The 24413-nt window shown below is 36.2% G+C and overlaps 1 protein-coding gene across 1 annotated transcript; it reads right to left on the reverse strand.

The window, feature by feature from the left end:
• Positions 1-16: 16 nt before the first annotated feature.
• Positions 17-18915, reverse strand: LOC135153594 (glutarate-semialdehyde dehydrogenase-like). The gene is made up of 9 exons (XM_064097002.1): positions 18356-18915; positions 15752-15835; positions 15155-15325; positions 9442-9558; positions 8912-9055; positions 6896-7039; positions 3806-3961; positions 2632-2801; positions 17-2084 (listed from the first exon to the last, which is right to left on the reverse strand). Exons 1-9 carry the CDS (start codon positions 18749-18751, stop codon positions 1820-1822), a joined length of 1647 nt encoding a protein of 548 aa, XP_063953072.1. The 5' UTR covers positions 18752-18915; the 3' UTR covers positions 17-1819.
• Between the last annotated feature and the right edge of the window lie 5498 nt (positions 18916-24413).

Genomic DNA, 24413 nt, shown 5'->3' on the forward strand with positions numbered 1-24413 from the left:
AACAACCAAATGCACATTTTGAGTGATAAAATCATTTCAGTTTTAATTGTAATAATTACAAATATCAGTTTTCAAAATGCAGTCACAAATACAAAAATACAACAAAATCCATGATTTATACTAATGTCAAATTTACATCAATTCATTCAATAATACGATAATACTATATGCGTTTTTGTCATACGGTTTGGGGTCATAATTGATGGACGCAGTCTATGGCGTATACGTGTCATATCATCTAGGTGCATCGTATGGTCTAGACCAAACGTCTACTTTACATTTGCTATGATCAATGGATTTAATCTACGATTTTACTTGCCATAGGAGAGACATCGAAGATGCCTATGATTTTTATGTTGACGTAATTTACAGTCATCTAGCAATGCGATTTCTGCGCGGTGATATATAAAAAAATAATAATTTAATTGACTACAGATCGTGTGATTCATGTATCGTAAGATTAAAAAAAAACTACTGTGATTTTATGATTTTTGAAATATGTAAAACTTCACGGTAAAGAAAATCGTTGAAGCATCTAAAACCATTAATCCGCCAAAATCTTGCAATCATCGTGTAGGTCACTATGGTCACATCAGAGAGATCTCACGTTTAGAGGGATACAATCAGGTTATGGTGACCCCCGGGGTGACCCAAAGATGATATGATCATACACCACTTGTAAACGGGTTATGATGTTTTGGTCACATTTGTCCTACCATGACCGTCGTAGTCCGCAGTTATACGAGTCCCCGAATCGCACGATAAAGTTATCGTAATAAAAGCATAATATATCAATGACAATAAATTTACGATACAAACGGCATATATAATACTGACATATAACATTATATAACGTCTCTGTATTCAATATTTTACACTCCTTTCCTTTTCCCCCCTTCTGCTTCATCTTCTCCATCTTGTATGTCTTTATCAACTTTATGTTTTCCCCCTCCCTATGACTTCCATTCTCTATCCTTTTTTTAAGTGAGATGTATAACATTTCTTCTCATTCTTCTATATCCTTTATTACCTTAAAACCTCGAAAACGGCATACCGACGGTGACCGGACATTGGGATGACTATGCAATGTGTAAAACTACTTAGTGCTATTTATACCGGTAATTCAGCAAATAAAAACATGACAAAAATATACATCACACGCATTAGCAGGTTTTCAATTAAGAAACAGTGGCAAATTTTGTGTCCGTCGATACTAAAAAACGCCGCATTTCAACATAAAATTAATGCCCCCCCCCCCATTGACAAATAATGACCCCTAAAATAAGAAAATAATGAGAATATTGAAAAATGCTTTAAAAATTGGGACTAAAAGGTTCCACCATTTTTTGAATTGAGACGCAATTATATCACGATCAATAAGAAACTGCTTCTCCTGCATGTACGATTCTAAAATTATAAAGGATATCTTTCACGACGTGTGTGTATTATTCACGAATCTTCCCCGAAGAAGGTAGATGACTACCAAAAATTTGTAAAGTCAATAAAGAACTTGTTGGCATTGAAAACTTGCATTACTCGTGAATATTATTTTGTTTCGCATTTCTGATATATGATATATATTGATCTCGTCAAGCCGCTTACGAAAGCATTTCTTTGGCCATTGCGTACCTCACTGCTGCTACAACCGCTTTAAAAAATGAGATGTAAAGTCACATGTGCTTTTAATCGGACTTCACATTCGAAGAGAAATTTATATTCATTATGCCAGTTTATCCTGAGAAGATAGATAAAAATAATGACATTCATTCTAAATCACAGGAAGAATGATTCCAAGTAATGACATGCGATGTTGTTATGATTAGATTCCACCGAAGCACACATATTTGATTTCTTGGTATTCATCCATACCATACTTTGACCCCTCCCTACCCATTCCAGATTCCTTGATACCACCAAACGCTGATATATCAGTAGAGATGAGGCCTTCGTTGACGCCGACCATACCGACTTCGAGCTTCTCAGCGACACGCCAGATTTGACCAATGTTGTTGGAGTAGAAGTAGCCGGCGAGTCCGACGCGAGTGCTGTTGGCGATTGCAAGGACTTCAGCTTCTGTTTTGAACCTGTACAAAAGGAATAAAATTAATTGTCACGTTACCGTAACTCAATTATTGAGTCATTGCAGTCTGCATGAAGTACTCTATAAAAAAATAAATGCATTTCAGCTGTACAAATATTGAATATTTGTAATCTTGTAATGATGTCATCTGGATCGCCCATATGCCCCATAAGTTTTCTCCCACATCTGATTTAAATTACCTTCAATGTTCACATTGTAACGACCAGTTCAAAATCGACTTCCCTCGGATTCAGCGTGAAAAAAAAAAACATTTGATATCCACTTAAATAAAACTTTGCCAAGTAATTTCCCGAGACTCTCATAAATCTAATGTGATATAATATATACAAAATATCATAGCACATATATAAAATGTTGGTGCCTAAAATAAAATCATGTTGAATATACGTAAAACGGGTATCTCATTGGAGAAACCAAATGAATAGCCAGACTTGAAATAAAAGTGCTGAAACAATGATCACACGAAATATCTATAAGCCATACGTGATTAACTTAAGAAAAGTTTTATAACAACAAATGATGAAACTCACTTAATAATTGGAGCTAGAGGTCCAAATGTTTCTTCTCTGCAAACTAGGGCATCGGTAGGTACATCACGGATCAATGTAGGTTCATAGAAACTACCACCTAGAGCATGCCGTTTGCCTCCTACTAGAACCTTCCCTCCATGGGAGATTGCGTCTTGTACATGTTCCTCCACCTTTGGAAGACAAAGTTTATGTATTAGAGTACCAAATGTGAAGATGAATACATGTCCAACTCGTTAGCATCATAATGGAAAATTAGGATGTAAATTCTAGAACAAATCATATTAAACACTTAGGAAATCCACTCCAGTATCATATTATTATGTTTTTGTTTTATTTCATGACAAAGAACAAGAAAAGATTATACTTTTCAATATATCTCCCTCTCGCTTCTAAAAAGTTCCAGTTTTACATCCTGACAAAGCTTTCAGTGTGCACTTTTAAGCGAGTATACCCAGGCGCGGATCCAGGGGCATGTGCCACCCCCCCCCCCCCCCGCCTTTTGAGAAGCAAAATTAAAAATTTGTAATGTAAAAATGCCATGGAAAGTGAAGATCTTTTTTTTTTGCTTGTCAAATTTTTTCGGGTACGAAATACCCTTAATTAGTGGTTGAAAACTTTTTTTTTTTTTTTTGCTTGTCAAATATACCGTATACCGTCAAATATACCGCCCCTGAGTATACCGGTGCTCCTTTTACTTTGGAAAAGATGCAATTTCTTTGAACAAAAATATTAAGAAAAAACATAAAAACAGATGACAAGAAAAAGAGGGTTTTCGCTGTAAAAAGAGGGAAATTGACCCCAAAATACTATAGCAAGCTATAAAAACGACTTTCATAAATTTGGCACAAGTCTTCGTGGGCTAAAAGGGAGCATATGCCCCGTGTGCCCCCTCTGGATCTGCTTCCGCATGCATCCCATCCTACGTTAGTTTCAATAATTAAATGTAAAATGAATTACTTCTACAGTGTTCTGGGAGAGATGGCCAATGTTTTAACACTCAAATGAGTAGGTCTACTGCATTCTAATTTGTCAAAATATGATTTCTGCATCCTTTCTTGGTAGATATAAATGATAATCCGAAATATGTACCCCAACATCTCAAAACTGTGTTTCTAAAAACATCACATATCATAGATTGCATGCTGTCTGTACTCTTACTATCAAAGTCACTCACCTTTTCCATTCCTTTCACATTGATAAGAGGACCCTGTGTTGTCTTGGAATCCATGCCATCGCCGACTACTAATTTCTCAACTTCAGCCGTCATTTTCTGACAAAACTCTTCATACACCTCCTCTTGTACAAAAATTATGTTGGCACACACACAGGTCTAAAAGTGGTGGAAAATAAAAATTACTTTAGAACTATAAAAGCCCTGCAAATTTAGGTTAATAAGATGTATGGGGGGAAAGACATGTAAAAAATGTATTATGTTTTGTTCTTCTACTTCTGATTACATAAATCTTAAATATCTAATAAATATCAGCTAAAAAACGAACCGGGCCCTGGTTATGCTTATGAAATAAGGCCTATTTCAGTGGGGACTTTGAACGGATGTGAAGCACATTACAAGTGATTCATACATACCATTTGACATAGCGTCATGTCATGTATCTAATATTGTTAAAGATTTTCCCCGCGCCAACAAATAGGCATATAGTCTTATACTGTTGACACTTAAATTAACAACAGTTTGTATGACTCTTAATAAATATCACTCAAATATACGAAAATTCGTCTCTACCTATCATGAATATTTAGCTAGAAACATGAGAAAATTGACAAGATACGAATGAAGGATTGACGATACTTTCAGTTATATTCACTTTTAAAGATAAGTTTATGTGAATTTCACGAATTGCATTAGATTAATCAGATAATGTGAAATATGACTTATAAGGCTCTAAAAAGCTCTGTCACATACTGCCATCTATAACGTAGAATTCTTTTCAGGGGGGGGGGGGGTAACGGAGATTGCTGCGAGTGTGAGGTGAATCCGGCCATCCCCGTTCACGGGGACAAAATCGGATTTGAAAATTTGGATTGATGACCGTTATCGAGCTTTCGGTTTTGGTAGGCTACCGTGACCTTTACTCCGACGAAAATTGCTTCAATGGCAAATAGGCACGTTAAGCCAAACATAACACCTTACTTCCAAAATTAAATAAACCCTAATCCTTGTCTTTACATTATTCTGAATAATAAACTCTATTAGAATCCTAACTCTAACCCTATGTCCTCTGATATATTAAAGGTCAAGTCCACCCCAGCAAAATGTTGATTTAAATAAATAGAGAAAATGAAACTAGCATAACACCGAAAATTTCAAAATCGGATGTAAAATAAGAAAGTTATGGCATTTTAAAGTATCGCTTATTTTTCACAAAACAGTGATATGCACAACTCACTGACATGCAAATGAGTCAGTCGATGATGTCCATCACTCACTATTTCTTTTGTTTTTTATTATTTGAATTATACAATATTTCATTTTTTACAGATTTGACAATAGGGACCGACTTGGCTGAACCATATAGTATTAAACAATGCTGATTCCATATATATAGGGAGGAATTAATTACTGTTTCACTTGACAATGAGGAGAAAATTAGAATATTTCATATAATAAAATACAAAAGAAATAGTGAGTGGATGACGTCATCAGTCTCCTCATTTGCATACCGACCAGGATGTGCATATCACTGTTTTGTAAAAATTCAGTGAAACTTTAAAATGTCATAACTTTCTTATTTTACATCCGATTTTGATGAAATTTTAAGTGATATGCTTGTTGGATTTTTCTCTTTTTATTTAAATAATTTTTTTGTTGGGGTGGACTTGTCCTTTAAGACCGGAGCATATGTCTTGTGATCTTTGCAAGAGGCTCATTAAATTTATTAGTTCTGAGCTCTATATGTGGGGAAGCAGATAACTTTTTGAGATCTCGGCCGTCCACCGCGTGATCGTGATGAATAACGATTCCTGCGTTACCCGCAAAGTCATCTATCACTTTCTCTAATAATTGATTGAATAATTACTAAATAAAGCTCCAGATATACTTGTTTTAAGTACTCTTGTTTACAAATATACATGAAAAAATGGAATCAAATCAAATTCAATTTATCATATTTTATATTTATTCAGTTCTTTGTCTTTCAACTTTTCGTTTGTTAATGCCTTTTCGGTGAAATTCTTCGGCAACACTATATAACCAGGATAAAACTCTTTGAGATTGATCGTTTTCTTTTAAATCCCGTGTATATATGCGATTACAGAATATCATATAATTTAGGAACAGCGCGTAATGGCGTACTGTCTTTTTTTTTCTACAGACGTGTAATACAATAAGCCAGTTCACGGTTAGCTCATGATCAACTTTTCTCTAATGACCTTTGTGATATTTCATTAGGATAAGCACTATCATTATCAAATGTAGATGTTGCGTAAGCTTTACCGGTAGAGTATTCAAATTCTAAGAACAAATAATAATAATAATATAGGTTTATTTACCCAGGGAAGCCACTTCAGTTTCGAAAACTGTTCTACCAGCGGGCCCTGCTATTATTATTACCCCGGCTTTAGCTGAGCTGCCTCGGCGCTCAAGCATTCAAGGAATTTCTTCCTACCGGGTACCCATTCACCTCACCTGGGTTGAGTGCAGCACAATGTGGATGAGTTTCTTGCTGAAAGAAACAAAAGGCATTGTATAGACCAGGTGACTAGAATAGTACATCAGGGATAAAGTTTGGAAATCTGTTTTATTGTCTGCCTCTGGAACATTTGACTATTGTTAAGGCTAATGTCAAATACCAGTGATTATGAAGGCTCTGTTTATTTCTCTTCAGCTTGGATGTGATAAAATGAATATTTTGAAAGGAATTTATGAATAATCATCAAATCACAAATTTTATGTCAGTGAATTTGAAAGCCACCTTCATGGTTTATCTCAAATGACCTTTTTCTGCTCGTGCAGTTTACAACCGTGAACAGGCTTATTGGATATGATTAGGCACGAGATGCACGAGGTGGTACAGAAGAAGGTGACTGGTGACAGCGTAACGGTGCGAAACAGAATGATGTGAAACGTCTGGGGTGGATTTCACTATATCCAGCCTTTTAAGGATTGAAATATGGCCCCTTCAAATTGAACATGTGGCCGTCTTGAAGTGGCCAAAAACATTATTGGACGAAACAGACGGTACCGTTAGATACGGTAAGTCAGCACAACAGTGAACTTGAACAATTAAATTGGGTTTATTCAGACCTGTCCGGATCCGCGGTATTTAGAGACCATGGCGCCAGCAACAGCGGCGTCTACATCAGCTGAATTGAATACAATAAATGGTGCATTACCACCGAGTTCCATGGAAACACGTTTGACTGTATCAGCTGATTGTTTGAGAAGGATCTGAAAAACAAAAACACGCAAATATACAATCACAAACCATGAAAGAGGATGGTTACTGTAAATACAAATTTTCTTACTGGCAAGCAAGGTATCCCATAGTAAATGAAAAGTCCCATTTCACAAGAAATTAGCTCATGGTAGGCAATAAATTGTGACCTAAAGGTGAATTCATTTACTTTTTCTAGATAATACGAATACTGTGTAATTACAAAACCAATCAAGCTTTTGTCAATACTCTTTCTTCTGTTCATTTCCTCCTGTTTTTTTTGGTCATTTCAAGATTTTTACTTAACATCACTTCAAAAACAATAGCGGCGGTGACCATTAAGTCCCCCTGTAGTACCGTCTGTCTCGGCCCCACGTTTCATTGGTTCTAAAAGGAAAAGGCAAAAAGTGCCATGAACAGACCAGTAACAAGCCGACCATGACTAAAATAAAAGTTGTGTTTTTCTAAATCGGATAAATCAGACATAAAATGGTAACTCTTCGAGTCAACTTTAAATCTTAAATTTTCTTAGAAAATGTTATATGCTGTACCAAGTAAGAAAAAAAAAGAATTGCCAGTTCTTGTTAGAATGATTTCACTTCAGTTGGCGTTATATTGGTTAAGCCCCAGTCACATATAGATCCCGGACCACCCCGGACCATCCCGGATCTGATCCGGGGTGGTCCGGGGAGAGATCCGTGTTGGCGCCTTGGGCATCCTTGGAGGTCCGGGGTGGTCCGTGTTGGTCCTTGAACGTCCGGGAGGCCAACACGGCAGTTTTTGACTGTCAAAAACATCCGGCGTCATCCGTGGACTGCCGGGTTGGCAAAGCCATCCGGGATGGTCCGTGTAGGTCCGTGTGGCTGCCGTGTAGGTCCGTGTAGCTGCCGTGTAGGTCCGTGTGGCTGCCTGGAGTATCCTTGGCAGTCCGTGTTCTTTTTTCCCATCAAATCTTTACAACGCTATTTACTTTATGAACTTTTCAGGAGTTGTTAAACAGTTGAAACAAACTTGCTTAATTTATTTATTATTAAATGGATGATTTAACGATTCAGGATATTTTCTTACGCTTCTTACGCCCAACCTAATATCTGTCAACTTAGTGCATGTATCAATATTTTATTTTTTTATTTTTAATATTTACCCCAACTTTGTCTGTTATTACTATTTCACATTTCATTTTCTTAAAATAAATGTTATGTACCTGTTACATCAAAATTGTACATTAAGTTTGATACCACTGCCCTGTATCGACAGTTATGCGTCATGACCTGGGCCTATCTTAATTTTTATTATGTTTTCTATTGACTTTTTTAAAAACAACATAATATAATGTTGCGACAAGGATGAGAAAAAATAAATAAATATCAGCTCATTATATTATGAGCAGATTCTCATTTGCCGTGCTGGTCAATATAGCTGCCGTGTTGGTCCTTGAGCTGACGTGTTGGTCCGTGTAGCTGACGTGTTGGTCCGTGTAGCTGACGTGTTGATCCGTGTAGCTGACGTGTTGGTCCGTGTTGGTGACGTGTAGGTCCGTGTTGCTGACGTGTTGGTCCGTATTGGTCCTTGTAGCTGACGGGTTGGTCCGTGTTGCTGACGTGTTGATCCGTGTAGCTGACGTGTTGATCCGTGTTGCTGACGTGTAGGTCTGTATTGCTGACGTGTAGGTCCGTGTTGACGACATGCTCTGCCGGCATGGTCCGTGTAGATCCGTGTGAAGACCTCCCCGGACCTCCCCGGATCATGCCGGCGTTGCCGTGTTGATCCGTGAGGATCCGTGTCTATATGTGACTGGGGCTTTAGCTGCGTTGTATAGACTTCCGTTTGTTCTTGAGCAAGCGTTATACAAAAGAGAGAGAGAGAGAGAAAAAAAATATACAAACCTTTCCTGTTTGTGTTGAACCAGTGAAAGATATCTTAGCCACTAAAGGACTTTCACACATGATTTTCCCTACATCTGCAGCATGAGAGCGAGAACACGGTACAACGTTGAACACACCAGCCGGTACTCCCGCTTGGTTGGCCAACTATAGATCATTAAAAAAATACACTGTTGACATGTATGTAATTTTACATAGGACGTGAGTAATTTCAAGAAATATATCTAATCAAAATCTATATAAGGTTATAACCTTGATATATTGTCCGTTTTGTTCACTTAGAGCATGATTCATAAAAAGTATATCTAAGTAAGATCATTGGTATACCTTATCTGCAAACTCTGTGTAGGTAGTTTGATATATTTATTAGGCTTTTTTAACATATAGAAACACATCCAATAATGAACAGCCAGATCAGTAAGTTAAAAAATTAATCAGTATTTACAGGATGATTGCAATTTTCAATGAATAAAACACAATTGTATTTTACATTTAGGACATGTACCAAGACATGTTGTATAAATCAGGTATACCTCACACAATGCAAGGGCCGACAGAGGAGTATCTTCTGCTGGTTTGACTACCACTGTGCATCCAGCTGCAATCGCTGCAGCAGCTTTTCGTGTGATCATTGCAGAGGGAAAATTCCACTGAAATGAGAAATGATTTCAATAAAATACAATCATAAGCTAACATACTTCAAGACTATGACTACAAGAACGAGGTTATTGGTCAAGATTAACATGCATCGCATAACTTATATGGACAAAAGAAATTTAATGGGGTGCTGAGGTCACACCATTAAAGGGTTTTACGGATTTTAATGAGAGTGACTTCTATCGGTAAATCATGGAATAAAATCAGTTCGATTATTAATCAGCTTTGTGCATTATGGTCCGTGACAAATATATCTTTTAAGTTAAGAGGCTTGACCAAATTATTCGTATCTCAAGTTGTTGGTTTAAATGGTTCATAGCAAAATTATGAAATGGAAAGCTATTGGAATCATAGTATTTTCAAACATGTTGAATTACACTTTGGGGGAATGTACGTCCATGACACATTCATAGTGGCGATTGAGAAGCATATTGATTATTATTCGATCGCGAAAATACTCGACGAGGTCAATTCATTTGGATAAAAATAGCAACAACAAAAAACTAAATCACATCTCAATTTATATCGTGTTCAGCCGTGATACTAAAGATTAATTGATGTGCATATGAATAGGAAACCATGACAATCGTACGCATTTATTAAACTTATAAATATAAAGCATGTCATATCGTTTGGTCACTTAACATTTACAGGCCTCACAATTTTGTCTTCTTTTCTTAAATAATCCATCCGTGACAAGCTGACCGCATTCAGTAGTCAAAATTTTGTTACAAATGATATGTGTCTGTATCAAAATTAATGTTTCGTATTTAAAATTATTGCTTGAGTCGGCTTTAATTGCAAAATAAATGAATAAACTCAACGATGTAAACAAAAATTAAGGAATCAATGAACATTTGAAAGAAAATGATCCTATATAAAATCACAGATAAAAAAACTATGTCTAGAGTTATTTTCGATTTCATGCAAGTCATTTTAACCCTGTCTAGGCCGGGGTATTTTGGGAGTTCATATGGCCGGGGGGGGGGGGGGGGCTCCCAGCCCCCGCCCCCTTGAGATCTCGGCCGTTTGCCGCGCGATCGCGCCGAAAATTGGCACGCAGGTTGTCTGGGACATAATCAAGAAAATGGTATAGTAATTTATTTCATGCAAATTGCTATTAAGTGATTATGCCAATTTATGCATATTTAGTATGCGAAATCATACTTATCCCTCTAACTCCCTAAATAAAGCTCAAAATGTTCGAATTTTTGGCATAAAAACTCTTTGTGGTGTTCTTAGCAAGTGTACATGAAAAAAATTGCGATATCAGATCAATTTCTTATGTATTATATAATTTTTTGCAATTTCTTATATATTTCTATGTTTTTTTGACCTTTTTTTCTTTGTTTTTTAATGAAATTTGTTGGGGACTCTTCTGAGAACATAAACAGCATAAAATGAATACATGTAAACCAGTAAAACTAAAAATAATCATAAATTTATGATTTTTGGTTGAAAACACAATTTGAATTGACTTTGTACACGAAATCACGTTTTTGAACAATTTTTTGTCTAACATGCACGTACATAATGTTGCGTAATTTCGGAACCGCGTACCCGGGTGACGCAAAACAGGGCCCCGTTGTACAAAGAGTTACGATTGATCCGATCAATCGTAACTATGGCAAGCCAGCAAAGTCAACATACGAAATGCATGTTTGTTCAAAAAAAATTCTAGATATGAATGCATATCCATAAATTCATTGATTTCTTGACAATTTGGGGTGTTCTCCTTTGATTACAAAGGACATTTTGCAAATTTCCTGTAGAAAAAATTATGACACTGATGGATTTCCATAGAGTTACGATTGATCGGATCAATCGTAACTCTTTGTACAACGGGGCCCTGGTCTCAAAAGTTGCGTAAGACTTGAAAGTAAAAAGTCAGCGAGCGGCGCGGTCAAAAAATTTCGCGCGGGGAAAATATTGCGCGAATCGGCGGGGGGGGGGGGGGGCCTCCGAGGCCCTCCCCCGGCCTGGATAGGGTTAAAGAACATTATGTTTCAATTAAAGGTCGATGAAAAACACACAATCAAGAAACTGACAATGCCAAGTAATAAGTCATAATAATTACGAATGATTAAATGTTTACTCCAATCAAATATTGATAAGCAAACAAATCACATAAGTATGCAGGCTGCAAAATATTTTGAATTCTCGTCTGATGTAGCATACACTATTTTAATATTTGCAGATTTGGCAATGGAGGAAACTCTTTATTAAATCACAAAAGATCCATCTAGATGACAATTCCACACGACCCGGGAGAAATCAAACTTAATCTGTCATGTAAGGAAAAAATAAAACATTTCAAAGGTCATAAACTAAAGGAATAGTGAGTGAAAGATGCCATCGGTATTCTTATTTGCATACTGGCCAGGATAAGAATGTCATAATTTTTATATCTTACATCCGATTTTGATGAAAGTTTTCAGGGTTATGCTTATTTTACTTTTTACTTGATTACTTTGTTGTATTCTGATCAACTTTTGGCTTCGTATGGACTAAAGTTGATCCATAAAACAGTTCTTCAGTTGATCTGTCAAACAATCATGAGAAGTAAATCAGGGCGGACGGGCGACTTGAAAATCATCATCTGTCATTCACTGCCAACCTTAATTAACCACCATGGGTATATAGGCGGAGATGTATAAATACCGCTGGAACCTGGCACGTGCATACATGCGCCAACTTTAAAATCATAATGTATCAAATTAAATTTGAAATTCAGTGATACAATATCGACTGCTAGAGTGTGAATATCTTGCGTTAAATTACCGCAGAAATCAGAGAGACGCCTCGTGTGCATTGGGGTCTTCATGTAAACTTCACAAGGTCAATCAGTTCCAATAACATAAGCATGATAAGAATGATAATATCAAGGAAAAAACCTTAAACAGTATACGAGTATGCATTGTGCAATTACCTATCAAAGTTCATTTCTTTGTTCACGTTGTTAAGGTGTGTAGTTGGATACAATATTCAGTTATTCAGTTATTCAATGATGAAATAGGAATAAAATTTCGGAAATAATAACGCTATCTTTGCTAAAGTTTATTTGTTTTGAAAACGGTAACCTTTCACACACATTGGCTTAATAGACCGAAAGTGACTGCATCAAATACGGGAAATAAATGTGCTGTGTCATTGCCAAATTCTGAATAGGACCTATAATTTATACGTGCAGTACTTCTTTACAGGATCGATTTTGAAACGTAGAAGCCTAACGAATTTTCGATGGAAACTAAAACTGGTAACAAACTGATGGGATCAGGGACTTTCAAGGCTTACTGAGAATGAAACAGACCACTGCGATCAGTCGGACAAAAGAGCCAAAATATTTTGAGGGGGCACAATATGGTGAAGTTGGAAAAACTTTATAATATAATTTTTTTCTTTTGAATAAAAAGTAGGGAAGGAACAAAAATTATGAAGTTTTCACATGAAATTTTATTTTAGGTTTTGAAATGTTTATTTTTCATCCTTGTCTAATATTTCCATTTTTCTTAGTTTTTCTGGGTCGTGGAACCTTTGGGCCAATCCCATATATACGCTAGTGCCTGAGATACATAATAATATTGCATGTAAATGGTATTTAGCCTCACTTGAAAGCATTTCAAGGTTGGTTTTCTGATCTTGTTGCCTTGTCATGCAAACTAGTAGGCCTCTGCGTAGGCGGAGTGAGACGGCAAATGCTATCTGTGAATTGTGATAGCCTTGTGGGGGATGTCTTCACTGTCTTGCCATTTTTTTTAATGGGCTCTCCCTCTGGCCAAATATGGATCGATCAGCCCCTGATATTACGTCACATGTGGCATTATTAATTTTCATCAAGAATACTGTTTTTGAACTATATGAATTCTTATTTGCACAAAGTAATTTATTTTTCACAGACCTTGCACAAATCAATAATTGTGCATTGTGAAAATACGGCATTTTGCAATCACTGATCGTAAAGATTCTATTTCATCTCGTATTAAGTAAATGTAGCATGAGTTTGATTTATATTTGAAGTTGTTGGCAAATATCATAATTTTATTTTCAGCGTAATGTTCGATCGTCTTCTACTAAGGCATTAATGGGGAAGGGGTTGTTCCTATTGTAACATCTTTGTTACTGATTATTCAATATCTTACTTATCCTCCTATTTATACCCTTTTATTTTGATAGGGTTTCTCATAAATGAAAATGGCATCATATCAATCCATTTTCTAGTTTGAAAGGGACACAAATTTCGTCCGAAGCTTAACTGATTTGGATAATTATTATGAGCGAACGGAGCGACCGATTAAAAAGGGAAATATATAATCATCAGATAAACCATATATGTACATTATTAGACCGCTTAGTTTACATACTTGTCTGCTTTTTGAAAATCATCTCGCATCCACAAATTTCCTAATTGCACACTTTACAAAGACGAGCGTGTAGAATCAGCGAGGAAAAATATGCTCGCTCTTTTATGGGATTATTATGTTTAGAATCCAAATTTCAGAATCTGCTTGCTAGCAGCTTGTTATAAAAATATTACTATATCCAGTTCATTCATGACATCCAACAGTTATCTATTTAGGGATACAATCCCCCCCCCCCCCCCCGTCTGAAATGATGATGTACTTTCTAAGAAAAAGAAAAAAATGAAACAAGAATGAATTATTTGCAAAACAGGGGAACGTTTCATCAACATTTTCGTCCGACAAGTTGTCAAGTCTGACAACTTTCCTTGATTATGACTGGCTGACAGGCAATGTTACCATAGTAATTGTCGGATAAAACAGTACTTGTCGGATAAAACGTCCGACAGGTCCTTTCATGAAATAATCCCTGGCCAGGAAGTCACAAAGCATATCTATAGGCCGACATTATTATCAAGCGAGCTGCTCCTGATTGGTGTCTCTTGTATCTATCAGGTTTTTATTACTATTTTATTAATTACTCTGTAGATTTTGCAATCATCAATTTCATATCATTTGAACCATGAATAACATATTCAAATTCAAACGCAAAGCTTGTAGATAGTTTTGTAGGCCTACTATCATGACTGTAGGCACTTATCCCCACCCCCCATCTCTCTCCCTTTATCACACAAAGATTTATAATTATGAGGGTATATATATGGACCCAATTGAAAATATTTTACATGCATAGATTATGGTTTAATTTGAAAATACCGAAACATGTGAAAACAATGAAACGATGAGATTCAAACCATATCATCGGTCATAATTATGAAATTTTGAATTTCATAATATCTTTAAAAAACACTGACTAAACAATATATAAATACCAGTTAGGAAAAGATAATTCTACTAATAGATCGGTATGAAGAATATAATGCAGAAAATTTGGTAACTATTACAGAAATATTATGGCTTCCGTACAGGGGTTCATAAAAAGCAGATTAGGCCTATGGGTTATGAGCAAATTTTACACAGGAAGGAAAAATAATCCAGTATGATATGTTCGGCTAGAAATAAAGGGTACCAGTACATGAATTCCAGTTACTCGTACATTGCATTATATGGGATAATCTGAACCGTGACAAGACTATGATAGTAACGGAGGGTATTTTCTTCATATACTCACAGGTGTAATCATTGCTGCTACTCCAACTGGTTGTCTGATAAATATCATCCTTTTAGTCTTGACAGGTGACGAGACCACATCACCATACGCTCGGCGAGCTTCCTCAGAGAACCATTCGTTAAAGGATGCTGCGTAGCCAACCTCACCCATCGCTTCCGATAAAGGCTTGCCCTAAAATCCATTGAAGTTTGTAGATAATAAAATGAAACTTACGTTTTTTTTTTAATCTTCCCACAAACATAATTATATACAATATACTCCACTGATATACACAGTAAAAAATAGCACACTGTTTAAGCCTGTCAATCTAATAAAAAGTTGTTTAAACCTTTTTGTAAGTTAAAAAAAAACTTGTTTAAAAGTTTAAACTGTTGTTTAAAAAGTTTAAACAATAGTCGTTAGAGTGACGGGCTTATACAACGTGCTTAAAATTTTAAACAGCGTTTTTACAGTGTGAGATGTCCATGGACTATCCAAACTTTCGTCCAAGTTTACGTGCTTCTTCAAATCACATTTAAAGAAATAATCTGGGATATTTCAAGTAATTAAATGAGAAAAAAAATAAATACATAATGCGATTGGTATAGAATGACTTACGTTTTCTGATGTCAAAATTTTGGCTAATTCTTCTTGATTCTGCATCATCAGTTCTGCCCATCGTCGCAGAATTAGCGCCCTTTCCTGAAAATCATACCGAACAAAACATTTTCATATAACATCGGAATAATTCCGATGGACAAAAGTGAAAATATATACATTTCCTTATTTTTATACATTGCACCTTGTACTGTTCCAAATAGCAATTTACAGGGCTCCTTTAAAAGGACAAGTCCATCCCAACAAAAAATTGATTTGAATAAAAAGAGAAAAATCCAACAAGCATAGCACTGAAAATTTCATCAAAATCGGATGTAAACTAAGAAAGTTATGACACTTTAAACTTTCGCTTAATTTCACAAAACAGTTATGCATATCCCGGTCGGTATGCAAATGAGGGAACTGATGACATCACTCACTCACTATTTCTTTTGTATTTTATTACATGAAATATTGTAATTTTCTTCTCATTGTCCTTTGAAACAAAGTCTCATTTCTCCCTGAACATGTGGAATTACTAACATTTTATGGTTCAGTCAAGTTGGTCCTTATTGTCAAATCTCAAAAATTGAAATATTGTATAGATCAAACAATAAAAAAAAGAAATAGTGAGGGACAACATCGATTCTCTCATTTGCATGGGAATAAATTGTGCATAATAACTATTTTGTGAAAAATAAGCGAAACTTTAAAATTTCATAACTTTCTTATTTAACATCCGATTTTAATATAATTTTCAGCATTATGCTTGTCTGATTTTTTAATCTGTTGATTCAAATCAACATTTTTCTGAGGTGGACTTGTCCTTTAATTTTGCTTCGGGGTGTAATTTGGAGTGAAATCGCTTTGAGTCCCCGTTTATTTCCTTTTTTCCCTACAGACCTCTTCTGTTTTTAACTCACAATAATTGTAACACTAAAAAATGTCGAGCGCCATGAATATTTTGTACTAAAGATAATGATATCAACTTTGGTATTACATCAAAATCCGTATCACAAGACATTATTTTTTCCATTTTAAAAAGGTCAAAATTTTAGCTCGTTCTCTTCGCTTGCTCTCAACTTGTGAGGAATTTTGCCACATACGTCATGCTCTTTCCCTCAGATGTTTTGGCCCATTGCCGATTCCACTGACCACTCGTGTAATCAAAACCTGATAATTTTTACTGTAAAAGACTCTTTGCATTGTGTAATTGGCAAACAAGAGCCTAATGGATGGTGGGGGGGGGGGGGGGGGTAATGGCCGATGAAGTGGCTGTAGCCCCCCCCCCCCCCGGTTATCTACGCCCCTGGTTGTCGTTTAACAACTATCGTCACCTAACTACGTTTCTTAATATTGACTGGATGAAAAGTTGTTTGTATATAATTATTAGTAATTATATTCACATTCACAATGCCTAGAACATTTCGGTTGATTCATCAATAAGCATGATAAGTTTATGCATGGTCATCGGTAAGGCTGCAAAAAACTTGGCATTTTGCCCAAACTTACTCGTGTTGAAGAAAAATGAAACGAGGTATGAATAAATTCTCTACGTGGAACTTTCCCATATACATAAAATTATGAGTCCAAAGTCCACTTATTTTGTGAGCTATAGATAGGAAACAAAAAGCGTAATGAAACAAACAATTAAATCTGGCCTCTCTCCCCCCCCCCCGCCATTAAAATATGATTAAAATAAATACAACAGTACACAGTTATATTCGGGCGTCTCCACACCTACTAAAAGAAGGATTTACATTCAAATTTATGCCTACAATTCCTGAATTTTGGAAAAAGTGAACTAGAAAATTCAGCAGATGTCGTTTCAAAAAGAAAACCATAAATAGATATTATTTTCATGAGCCTTGACTACTGGATGTGTAAGAAAAAGGGAAATTTTTATTGCTTTTCCTTGCAAAATTGTGAAATCAGTGACAGTAACGATCTAATCTTATTATTATTATTATTATCTTATTAGCATTCGACATTTTGAATGGAACCTTGATGTTTAAATAACACGTTTGCATCAATGAACACCATTGTTATGAATAAAATTATATAGAAAATAATTATTGATTCATTTGAATTTAAAGCACCCTAGTGGACACAATGAAAATAAAAGGAATGAAGACAAAGTGAAATGAAATAAACTTTAATTTAAAAATCTCACCACGACTGGTTGTATCATAATTTGTGTTTATTTTAATCAACAACATTTTTTATTATGACAAATAAAAATCTGTTCAAACACAATATCTTTTTGAAGCAGTGTTAATGAAAGAAATGCATTCCGGGAGCGTTCATATAGCATCGACTTATAGGCCTAATCCTTGTCAATAATTAATTTTTGAGTGGTGGTGAAAAAAAACAGTACCAGGTAATCGAGTTCGTTTCTGTTTACGTACTAGAATCAATTTGCCATATCATCCTATATCCGGAGGGTAAACAGAAAGTTAATTATAGTAACAATAATGGTCCACTTATATCTTATCCTCTACTGCACTGAAGTATTATAATTAATTAATTCAAGAATTAATCCTACCGGGAAACCATGCACACTTCACCTGGGTCGAGGGCAGCACAACATGGGTAAATATATTAAAATAAAAACGGTTAGCAAACCTTGGAAGTGGAGTCTCTCCAGGGACCATAGAATGCATCATTAGCGACTCTGATGGCCTCCTCCATATCAGAGGCATCACCGTCGGCAACGGTTGCTATGGTGGATCCATTGGCCGGATTCGTAACTTGGTATGTTGCACCAGACTTGGCAGCCACCCACGTACCGTTGATGAAGGCCTGTTCGCGGAAAAGCGAGCTGTGGGTGGAAGACGTCGACATCTTACACCACTGCATGTAAACCAATGAAGATCCCCGGGCGTATAACTTGGATGTGGGTGTATCGGCAATGGATATGAAACGCGCTGAATTTGATACACCGTCGTCATTTCCGCGACCAAGAAGTCTGATACGGAGAGCGCCCGCTCCTGGTAATCTACGTCCAAGTCGATGAGCCATGATGATGGTCTGAGAAACAGTCTTCACTATGTTTGTGTGAACATGTATATCGATGTGGTGTGCTTTTTTCAAAGCAGGATTTTATCTCCCCTCTGAAAACCTTTATCGGACCTCACATTAGATGAAATTGAGGATCAAATCGTTTACCTTAAAGGACAGTCCCTAAAGAGAGAACAAACATAATAATAATATTTATCAGTATAGAGGGGGATGCCCCACGTTCTCACTGTTGCCAAACTTGATGTTTTAAAAAGAAAGCAAAGGGGAAATAAGTAGAAACTGACGAAGAGAGATCTAGCATACTCGAAGCCCGATAGAATTTTGAAAATCTTTTTTTTTCGAAAATGCTTTCGAAATTGGTTAGACCTTTGACCCTTAAAATCAAAATACGCCTCTCCTGCATGGTTAAACAGATCCGCACCTGGATACTGAGCGAGAAAGAAAGAGAGGGAGGGGTGGTAGGAACGGATTCCCGCAACTGCGCTAGTAATTATGATAATCTAAACCGATCTACACCCTAGGTTTTGAAAATGCGGCCCGCGGGACATTGAGTGCGGCCCGGCGCCAAAAAATTCAAGTGAAAAAATTTTAATATATAAAAGGAAATAATAATGGTAATCATTGAGTATCATCATGATCTTGGTCGCAATGACCGACATCACTCCAGATTTCCAGTGTATATCGCTAAGTCATAAGACAGGGCATGGCAAGAAATGCTCCCATTATTCTCGCCCAGATCAAGTTCAATAGTTCGGTAGTGCTATATCCAAACATAATTATATATCAAACTAATAAAGCATATTTTGCATATTTAATATGAGGGGAAGGACAAATTACATATCCAAACTTTTCTTTTAAAAACCTGCCTTAAGTATGATTTCACTGCACTTTAGTTCTTCATCATTCTTAATTCAGTAAGTTTGAACTAATTATCTGTTATGACTATCGGAAAACTAGAATTCGTTTCATCAACATTGTCAAGTGAAAAACAATTAATTTCTCCCTGTACATGTGGAATTACCATTGTTTAATACTATATGGTTCAGTCAAGTTGGTCCTTATTGTCAAATCTGTAATAAAATGAAATATTGTATAATAAAAAAAAAAAAAAAAATAGTGAGTGAGGGACATCATCGACTGTCTCATAAGGCACTCAGTTCAGTTGTGCATAAATTATCACTGTTTTGTGAAATATAAGCGAAACTTTAAGATGTCATAACTTTCTTTTTATCCGATTTTGATGAAATTTTCAGCATTATGCTAGTTTGATTTTTCTCTATTTATTCCAATCAACATTTTTCTGGGGTGGACTTGACCTTTAAACAAATGAAGAACAGACAAGTATAAATTTAAATTATTTGGTTTGCAAGGTTAACAAGCGTGCGACGTTTTGATAGAGGGAGGGGTGTCAGTATGATACAGGGGTCGCGGAACGGTTTTCAAGGGGGGGCTGACCATGCAAAAATTCACGATCATATGGTATTTCACGTTTTTGTACACTATTTTGGAAAAAAGTGGGGGCTCAAGCCCCCCCCCCCAATTCCGCGGCCCCTGTGATAAGTCCTACAACTATAATATAAAGGTGAGTGAGCAAGAAATTTCTGATATACTGATCCGCCTGACGGGAAATATTTTTAAGCACTGTTCAACATAAAATTATAGGAAATCATGAAGAATATTAGATCTAACAAAATAAAATGATGCATGCAAGAAGCACGAATATAATGTTTTGGGCGATTTGGAGTTTAGACCTAAAAGGATCATTCTGCACTTCTTGTAATCATGAACAGAATGTGTATATAATTGGAGAGTTAATTCGAAATTTGCTAAGCGCGTACTGAAAGTATTTGATATTTTGACCTGAAAAGGGGGGTATTTCAAGGACTGTTATTGCATGGAAAGTCATGAGGAGAATATACGTATTTCATGAATTAATAAAATGCGCGTTGCTCGCACTCAAGTTCTTTGATATTTTTTCCAATTATCTCCCTCCCCTTATTTCATTCACTTTTCTTCCTCCACATTCATATTTTCTCCTTCTCATTTCATTGTACCCAGTATTTTCAATCTCTTAGCTTGAGATGGAGCTATAACCCAAATTTCTTGTGAACAATAGTGTATTCAAAACAAACAAAAATAATGTCTAATCTGTGTCGTTCCTTGGTATATATCACGACTAATGTATACATTATGTAGGCATGCTATTTATGAAATACGGAAATAAAATATAATTAATCAATAATATGGATACTTAATTCCTATTCGAAATACATTATAATATTAAGATCATTTTTAAGATGAATTTTCATCAGACCTACATATATAACCATTAATATTTTATTGAATTACATGCACCATTTCTTTAATGATCTGTGTGCTCGTAACCCGATCGTTATTTCTAGTTTCCCACGCCTCTATCTTTCCCAATGTTATAAGCCCATCAATTGGCGAACGAGCTAAGAGTACAGAGAGAATTGGTGTTGATTCATCTGCTTTTGTGCAAACAATCCGCCCGAAAACTTGGGTTACCGGCATGATGTGGGGGGGGGGGGTTACCAAAAGATGTTTGTTCATCCCAGGGGTGCCTATACTGGTTGGCGTGGGTCCACAGTCCATACTTTATTACATTATAGTAATTCCATGCATGCACCATTATCCGTCCAATAAAAGTAATAATAATTTGCCTCCATCAGAATGATCGATCTTCATCATTCTCTTTTTGCAAATTTTGTTTGAGGATGAGAAGGAGAAAAAGAAGGAGATAAAGGAGTAAAAGGAGGAGAGGAAGAATAAGAAGCTAAAGAAGAATGATGAAGCAAGAAAATAATAAGAAGGGAAAATGAGACGAAGAAGAAGACCGAGGAGGAGATAAAGGAGAAAAGGGAGAAGGAGAAGAAGAAGAATATGGAGAAATAGAAGAAAAAGAATTTGAAGAAGAAGAAGAATTAAGAAGAGGAAGAACTTGAATGAGACGTTCAATTCGCTGATTCTATTGAATCTGATCGATAAAACCAGGGGCTAACCCCGGGGCCGCGGGCATTTCCATTGACGAGAGGATACCATGCGTGATCACTTTTTCAAGATATAGGGTACGTTATACGTACGTATATTACGTAATAATTAAGGGTGTCAAAAACACTAAAATAATGAAAAAAGGGTACATATATTTCGCTAGGAAAACTACGTGTTTACCGCGGTCCAATTTGCGAGGGTATAAAAAGGCTAAAATACTTTATTTTAAACTGTTTGCCTCAATCGTGTTTAGGGTCCGATTTGAACGAGGTGTGAGCTAATGGGTAAAATAAAGCCGACGTCCGTGATCACGTCCGTATAAATGAAGATATCGTTGTACATGTAAAGGGGGTCCGGGAGGATCGATCGAGGTCAATTACCGGGGTCCATTAAGGGAATACTACCTGTCAAGGGTACCGTTTTGTTTCCAATACTTGCTAAGGGTAAGGTTTCACAGGCCTTAAGGGGTGCATTTTATGAACATGGAAAATACTTGTTTAGGGTGCTTTTCAAATTAACCCCCGCGGCCCCACCATGGTCACGCATGGTATCCACTCCAATCAGTGATGGCTAAACCACTGCAACCCGGGGGGGGGGGGGGGGCCACTAACATTGGCGAGTGGATACCATGCGCGACCAAAAAAACACGTAAAAAGGATGTCTTTTTCATGATAGGGCACGTTACGTACGTAACGTAATAAGGGTGTCAAAAACACTAAAATAATGAAAAAAGGGTATCCATTTTTGCTAGGAAAGCTACGTGTTTAGGGTCAAATTTGCGAGGGTATAAAATTAAGACTAAAATGTTTTATAAAGGATATACTTTTTGCCCCAAGAGTCAACATTACGTGTTTAGAGTACGATTCGTGCGACTGGTGGGAGGTAGTATGATGTAGGCAAAGGTAAAACCGACGACCGACGTCCGTGACCTAACAACTGAAATATTAGTCGCTATACTTGTTTAGGGGGTCAATTCAGGGAATAGGCCTACTTGCCAATAGTATCGCTTTGTTTCCAATACTTGTTAAGGGTATGGTTTCACACGCCAATACTTGTTAAGGGGTGCATTTTCAGAATATGGAAAATACGTGTTTAGGGTGCTTTTCGAGACCCGGCCATGGTCGCGCATGGTATCCACTCGTCAATGGAAGTGCCCCCCCCCCCCCCCCGGCACTGCAAGCAAGCGGCAAGCAAGTAGGCCCGTTGGATCGTTGACATGGATCGTTGACAAAAAGGGACTATTTCAGATGGCAAATTCCGCTTGGGATTGTATAAGTATACAACGGTCAACTGAGCTGGCCTCCGAAGAACCGATGTAACTGTGTTTTTTCAATCTATGGAGTTAAAAGAAAAAGAGGGAAAAACATCCTCAGTTTCAAGACCATAAATGTATCACTGAATGTTACGTGGTTTACATAACTTCCTAAATTGTCATGAACCAAATGCATATTTGACTTTACAGTCTGAATCAAATTGTTTATAAAAGATCTGAAGTCTTTGCTTTTACTTTCATGATGTCATGTTTGCATTAATTACTTGACAAATAAATTGAATATTGCTGGTAAAAATAATCCTCTATGTCTGAACAGGTGTCTTCCTTGTTTAACTTGTTTCAGTTAGAGTTTTAGTTAAATTTCTCAATCTGAGAACTCCAAATATCCTACTTGTGACATCATGAGTAAACAAACACCTCAAATATAGCAATGGTTAACATTGAATCTCAAATGCCTACCGTAAACATGAGCCAACTGGCATCAATTATTCATAGTCAAAAATGACTGAAGCAGTTAAAAAATGATGCATCTTTGTTGCATTTAAAATCTGCCAAAGACAAATCTAAACGTCTGAAAGAAGACTAATATTTGCATTTTCCTATCTGTGCAATTTGCACTTATAAAACAAAACATGCCAATGTTTGGTGCATAATTTATCCTTTTTTCAGAAATAATTATGTTTTTCCTAAATTTGCAAATCCTTTACTTTCACAAAACCTTACTTTTGGTTTGAGCAATATCTATTATTAAAAATCAACTAATTCAAAGAGTGTATTTCTCACAAATTCTGAACCTAGATATTGAGCAAGAACACACATGTGTTATCTTCAATATTAATATCGACTCTTGCTTTTAAACTGTAATCTCACTATTTTTACGAAGCATGGGAATTTTGTTTGTTATTCTCATGCATACTCTTCATCTAACACAATGCCTGAAAATGTTCATCTCATTTTCTGTTTAAAAACAAATTACTTCTTGGGCTTATGTCTGTTTATAATTTACAGACTAGTTTAAAACAAATACATTATCTTGCTTCTGTTTATCATTTTACATGTATCATAACCCTTAGTTTATAAACTAAATGTGCAGATTCAGAATAGAAAGTGTATCTTATAACTTTTTGACTTTCAATCTTTTAATCTGTTTTGTCTTTTGCCATTACCGCACTAAAAGAAAATACAAGCATTGAACCTAGCCGCTTGCAATGGGCGCTTTAAACATGCGTTAAAACTTTCACTTGACTCGAACACTTTCCGTTCCAAATTTTCACATTTGTACATTACATAAATGGATCTTGTTTAACTCATACTTTACTCACTTTCTTGGCGGAAAGTACCAATAACTCGAAAAGTCAGAAATGAAACCTCACGGTC

Source organism: Lytechinus pictus, chromosome 3 (assembly GCF_037042905.1).
Source record: "Lytechinus pictus isolate F3 Inbred chromosome 3, Lp3.0, whole genome shotgun sequence".
NCBI lineage: Eukaryota > Metazoa > Echinodermata > Echinoidea > Temnopleuroida > Toxopneustidae > Lytechinus > Lytechinus pictus.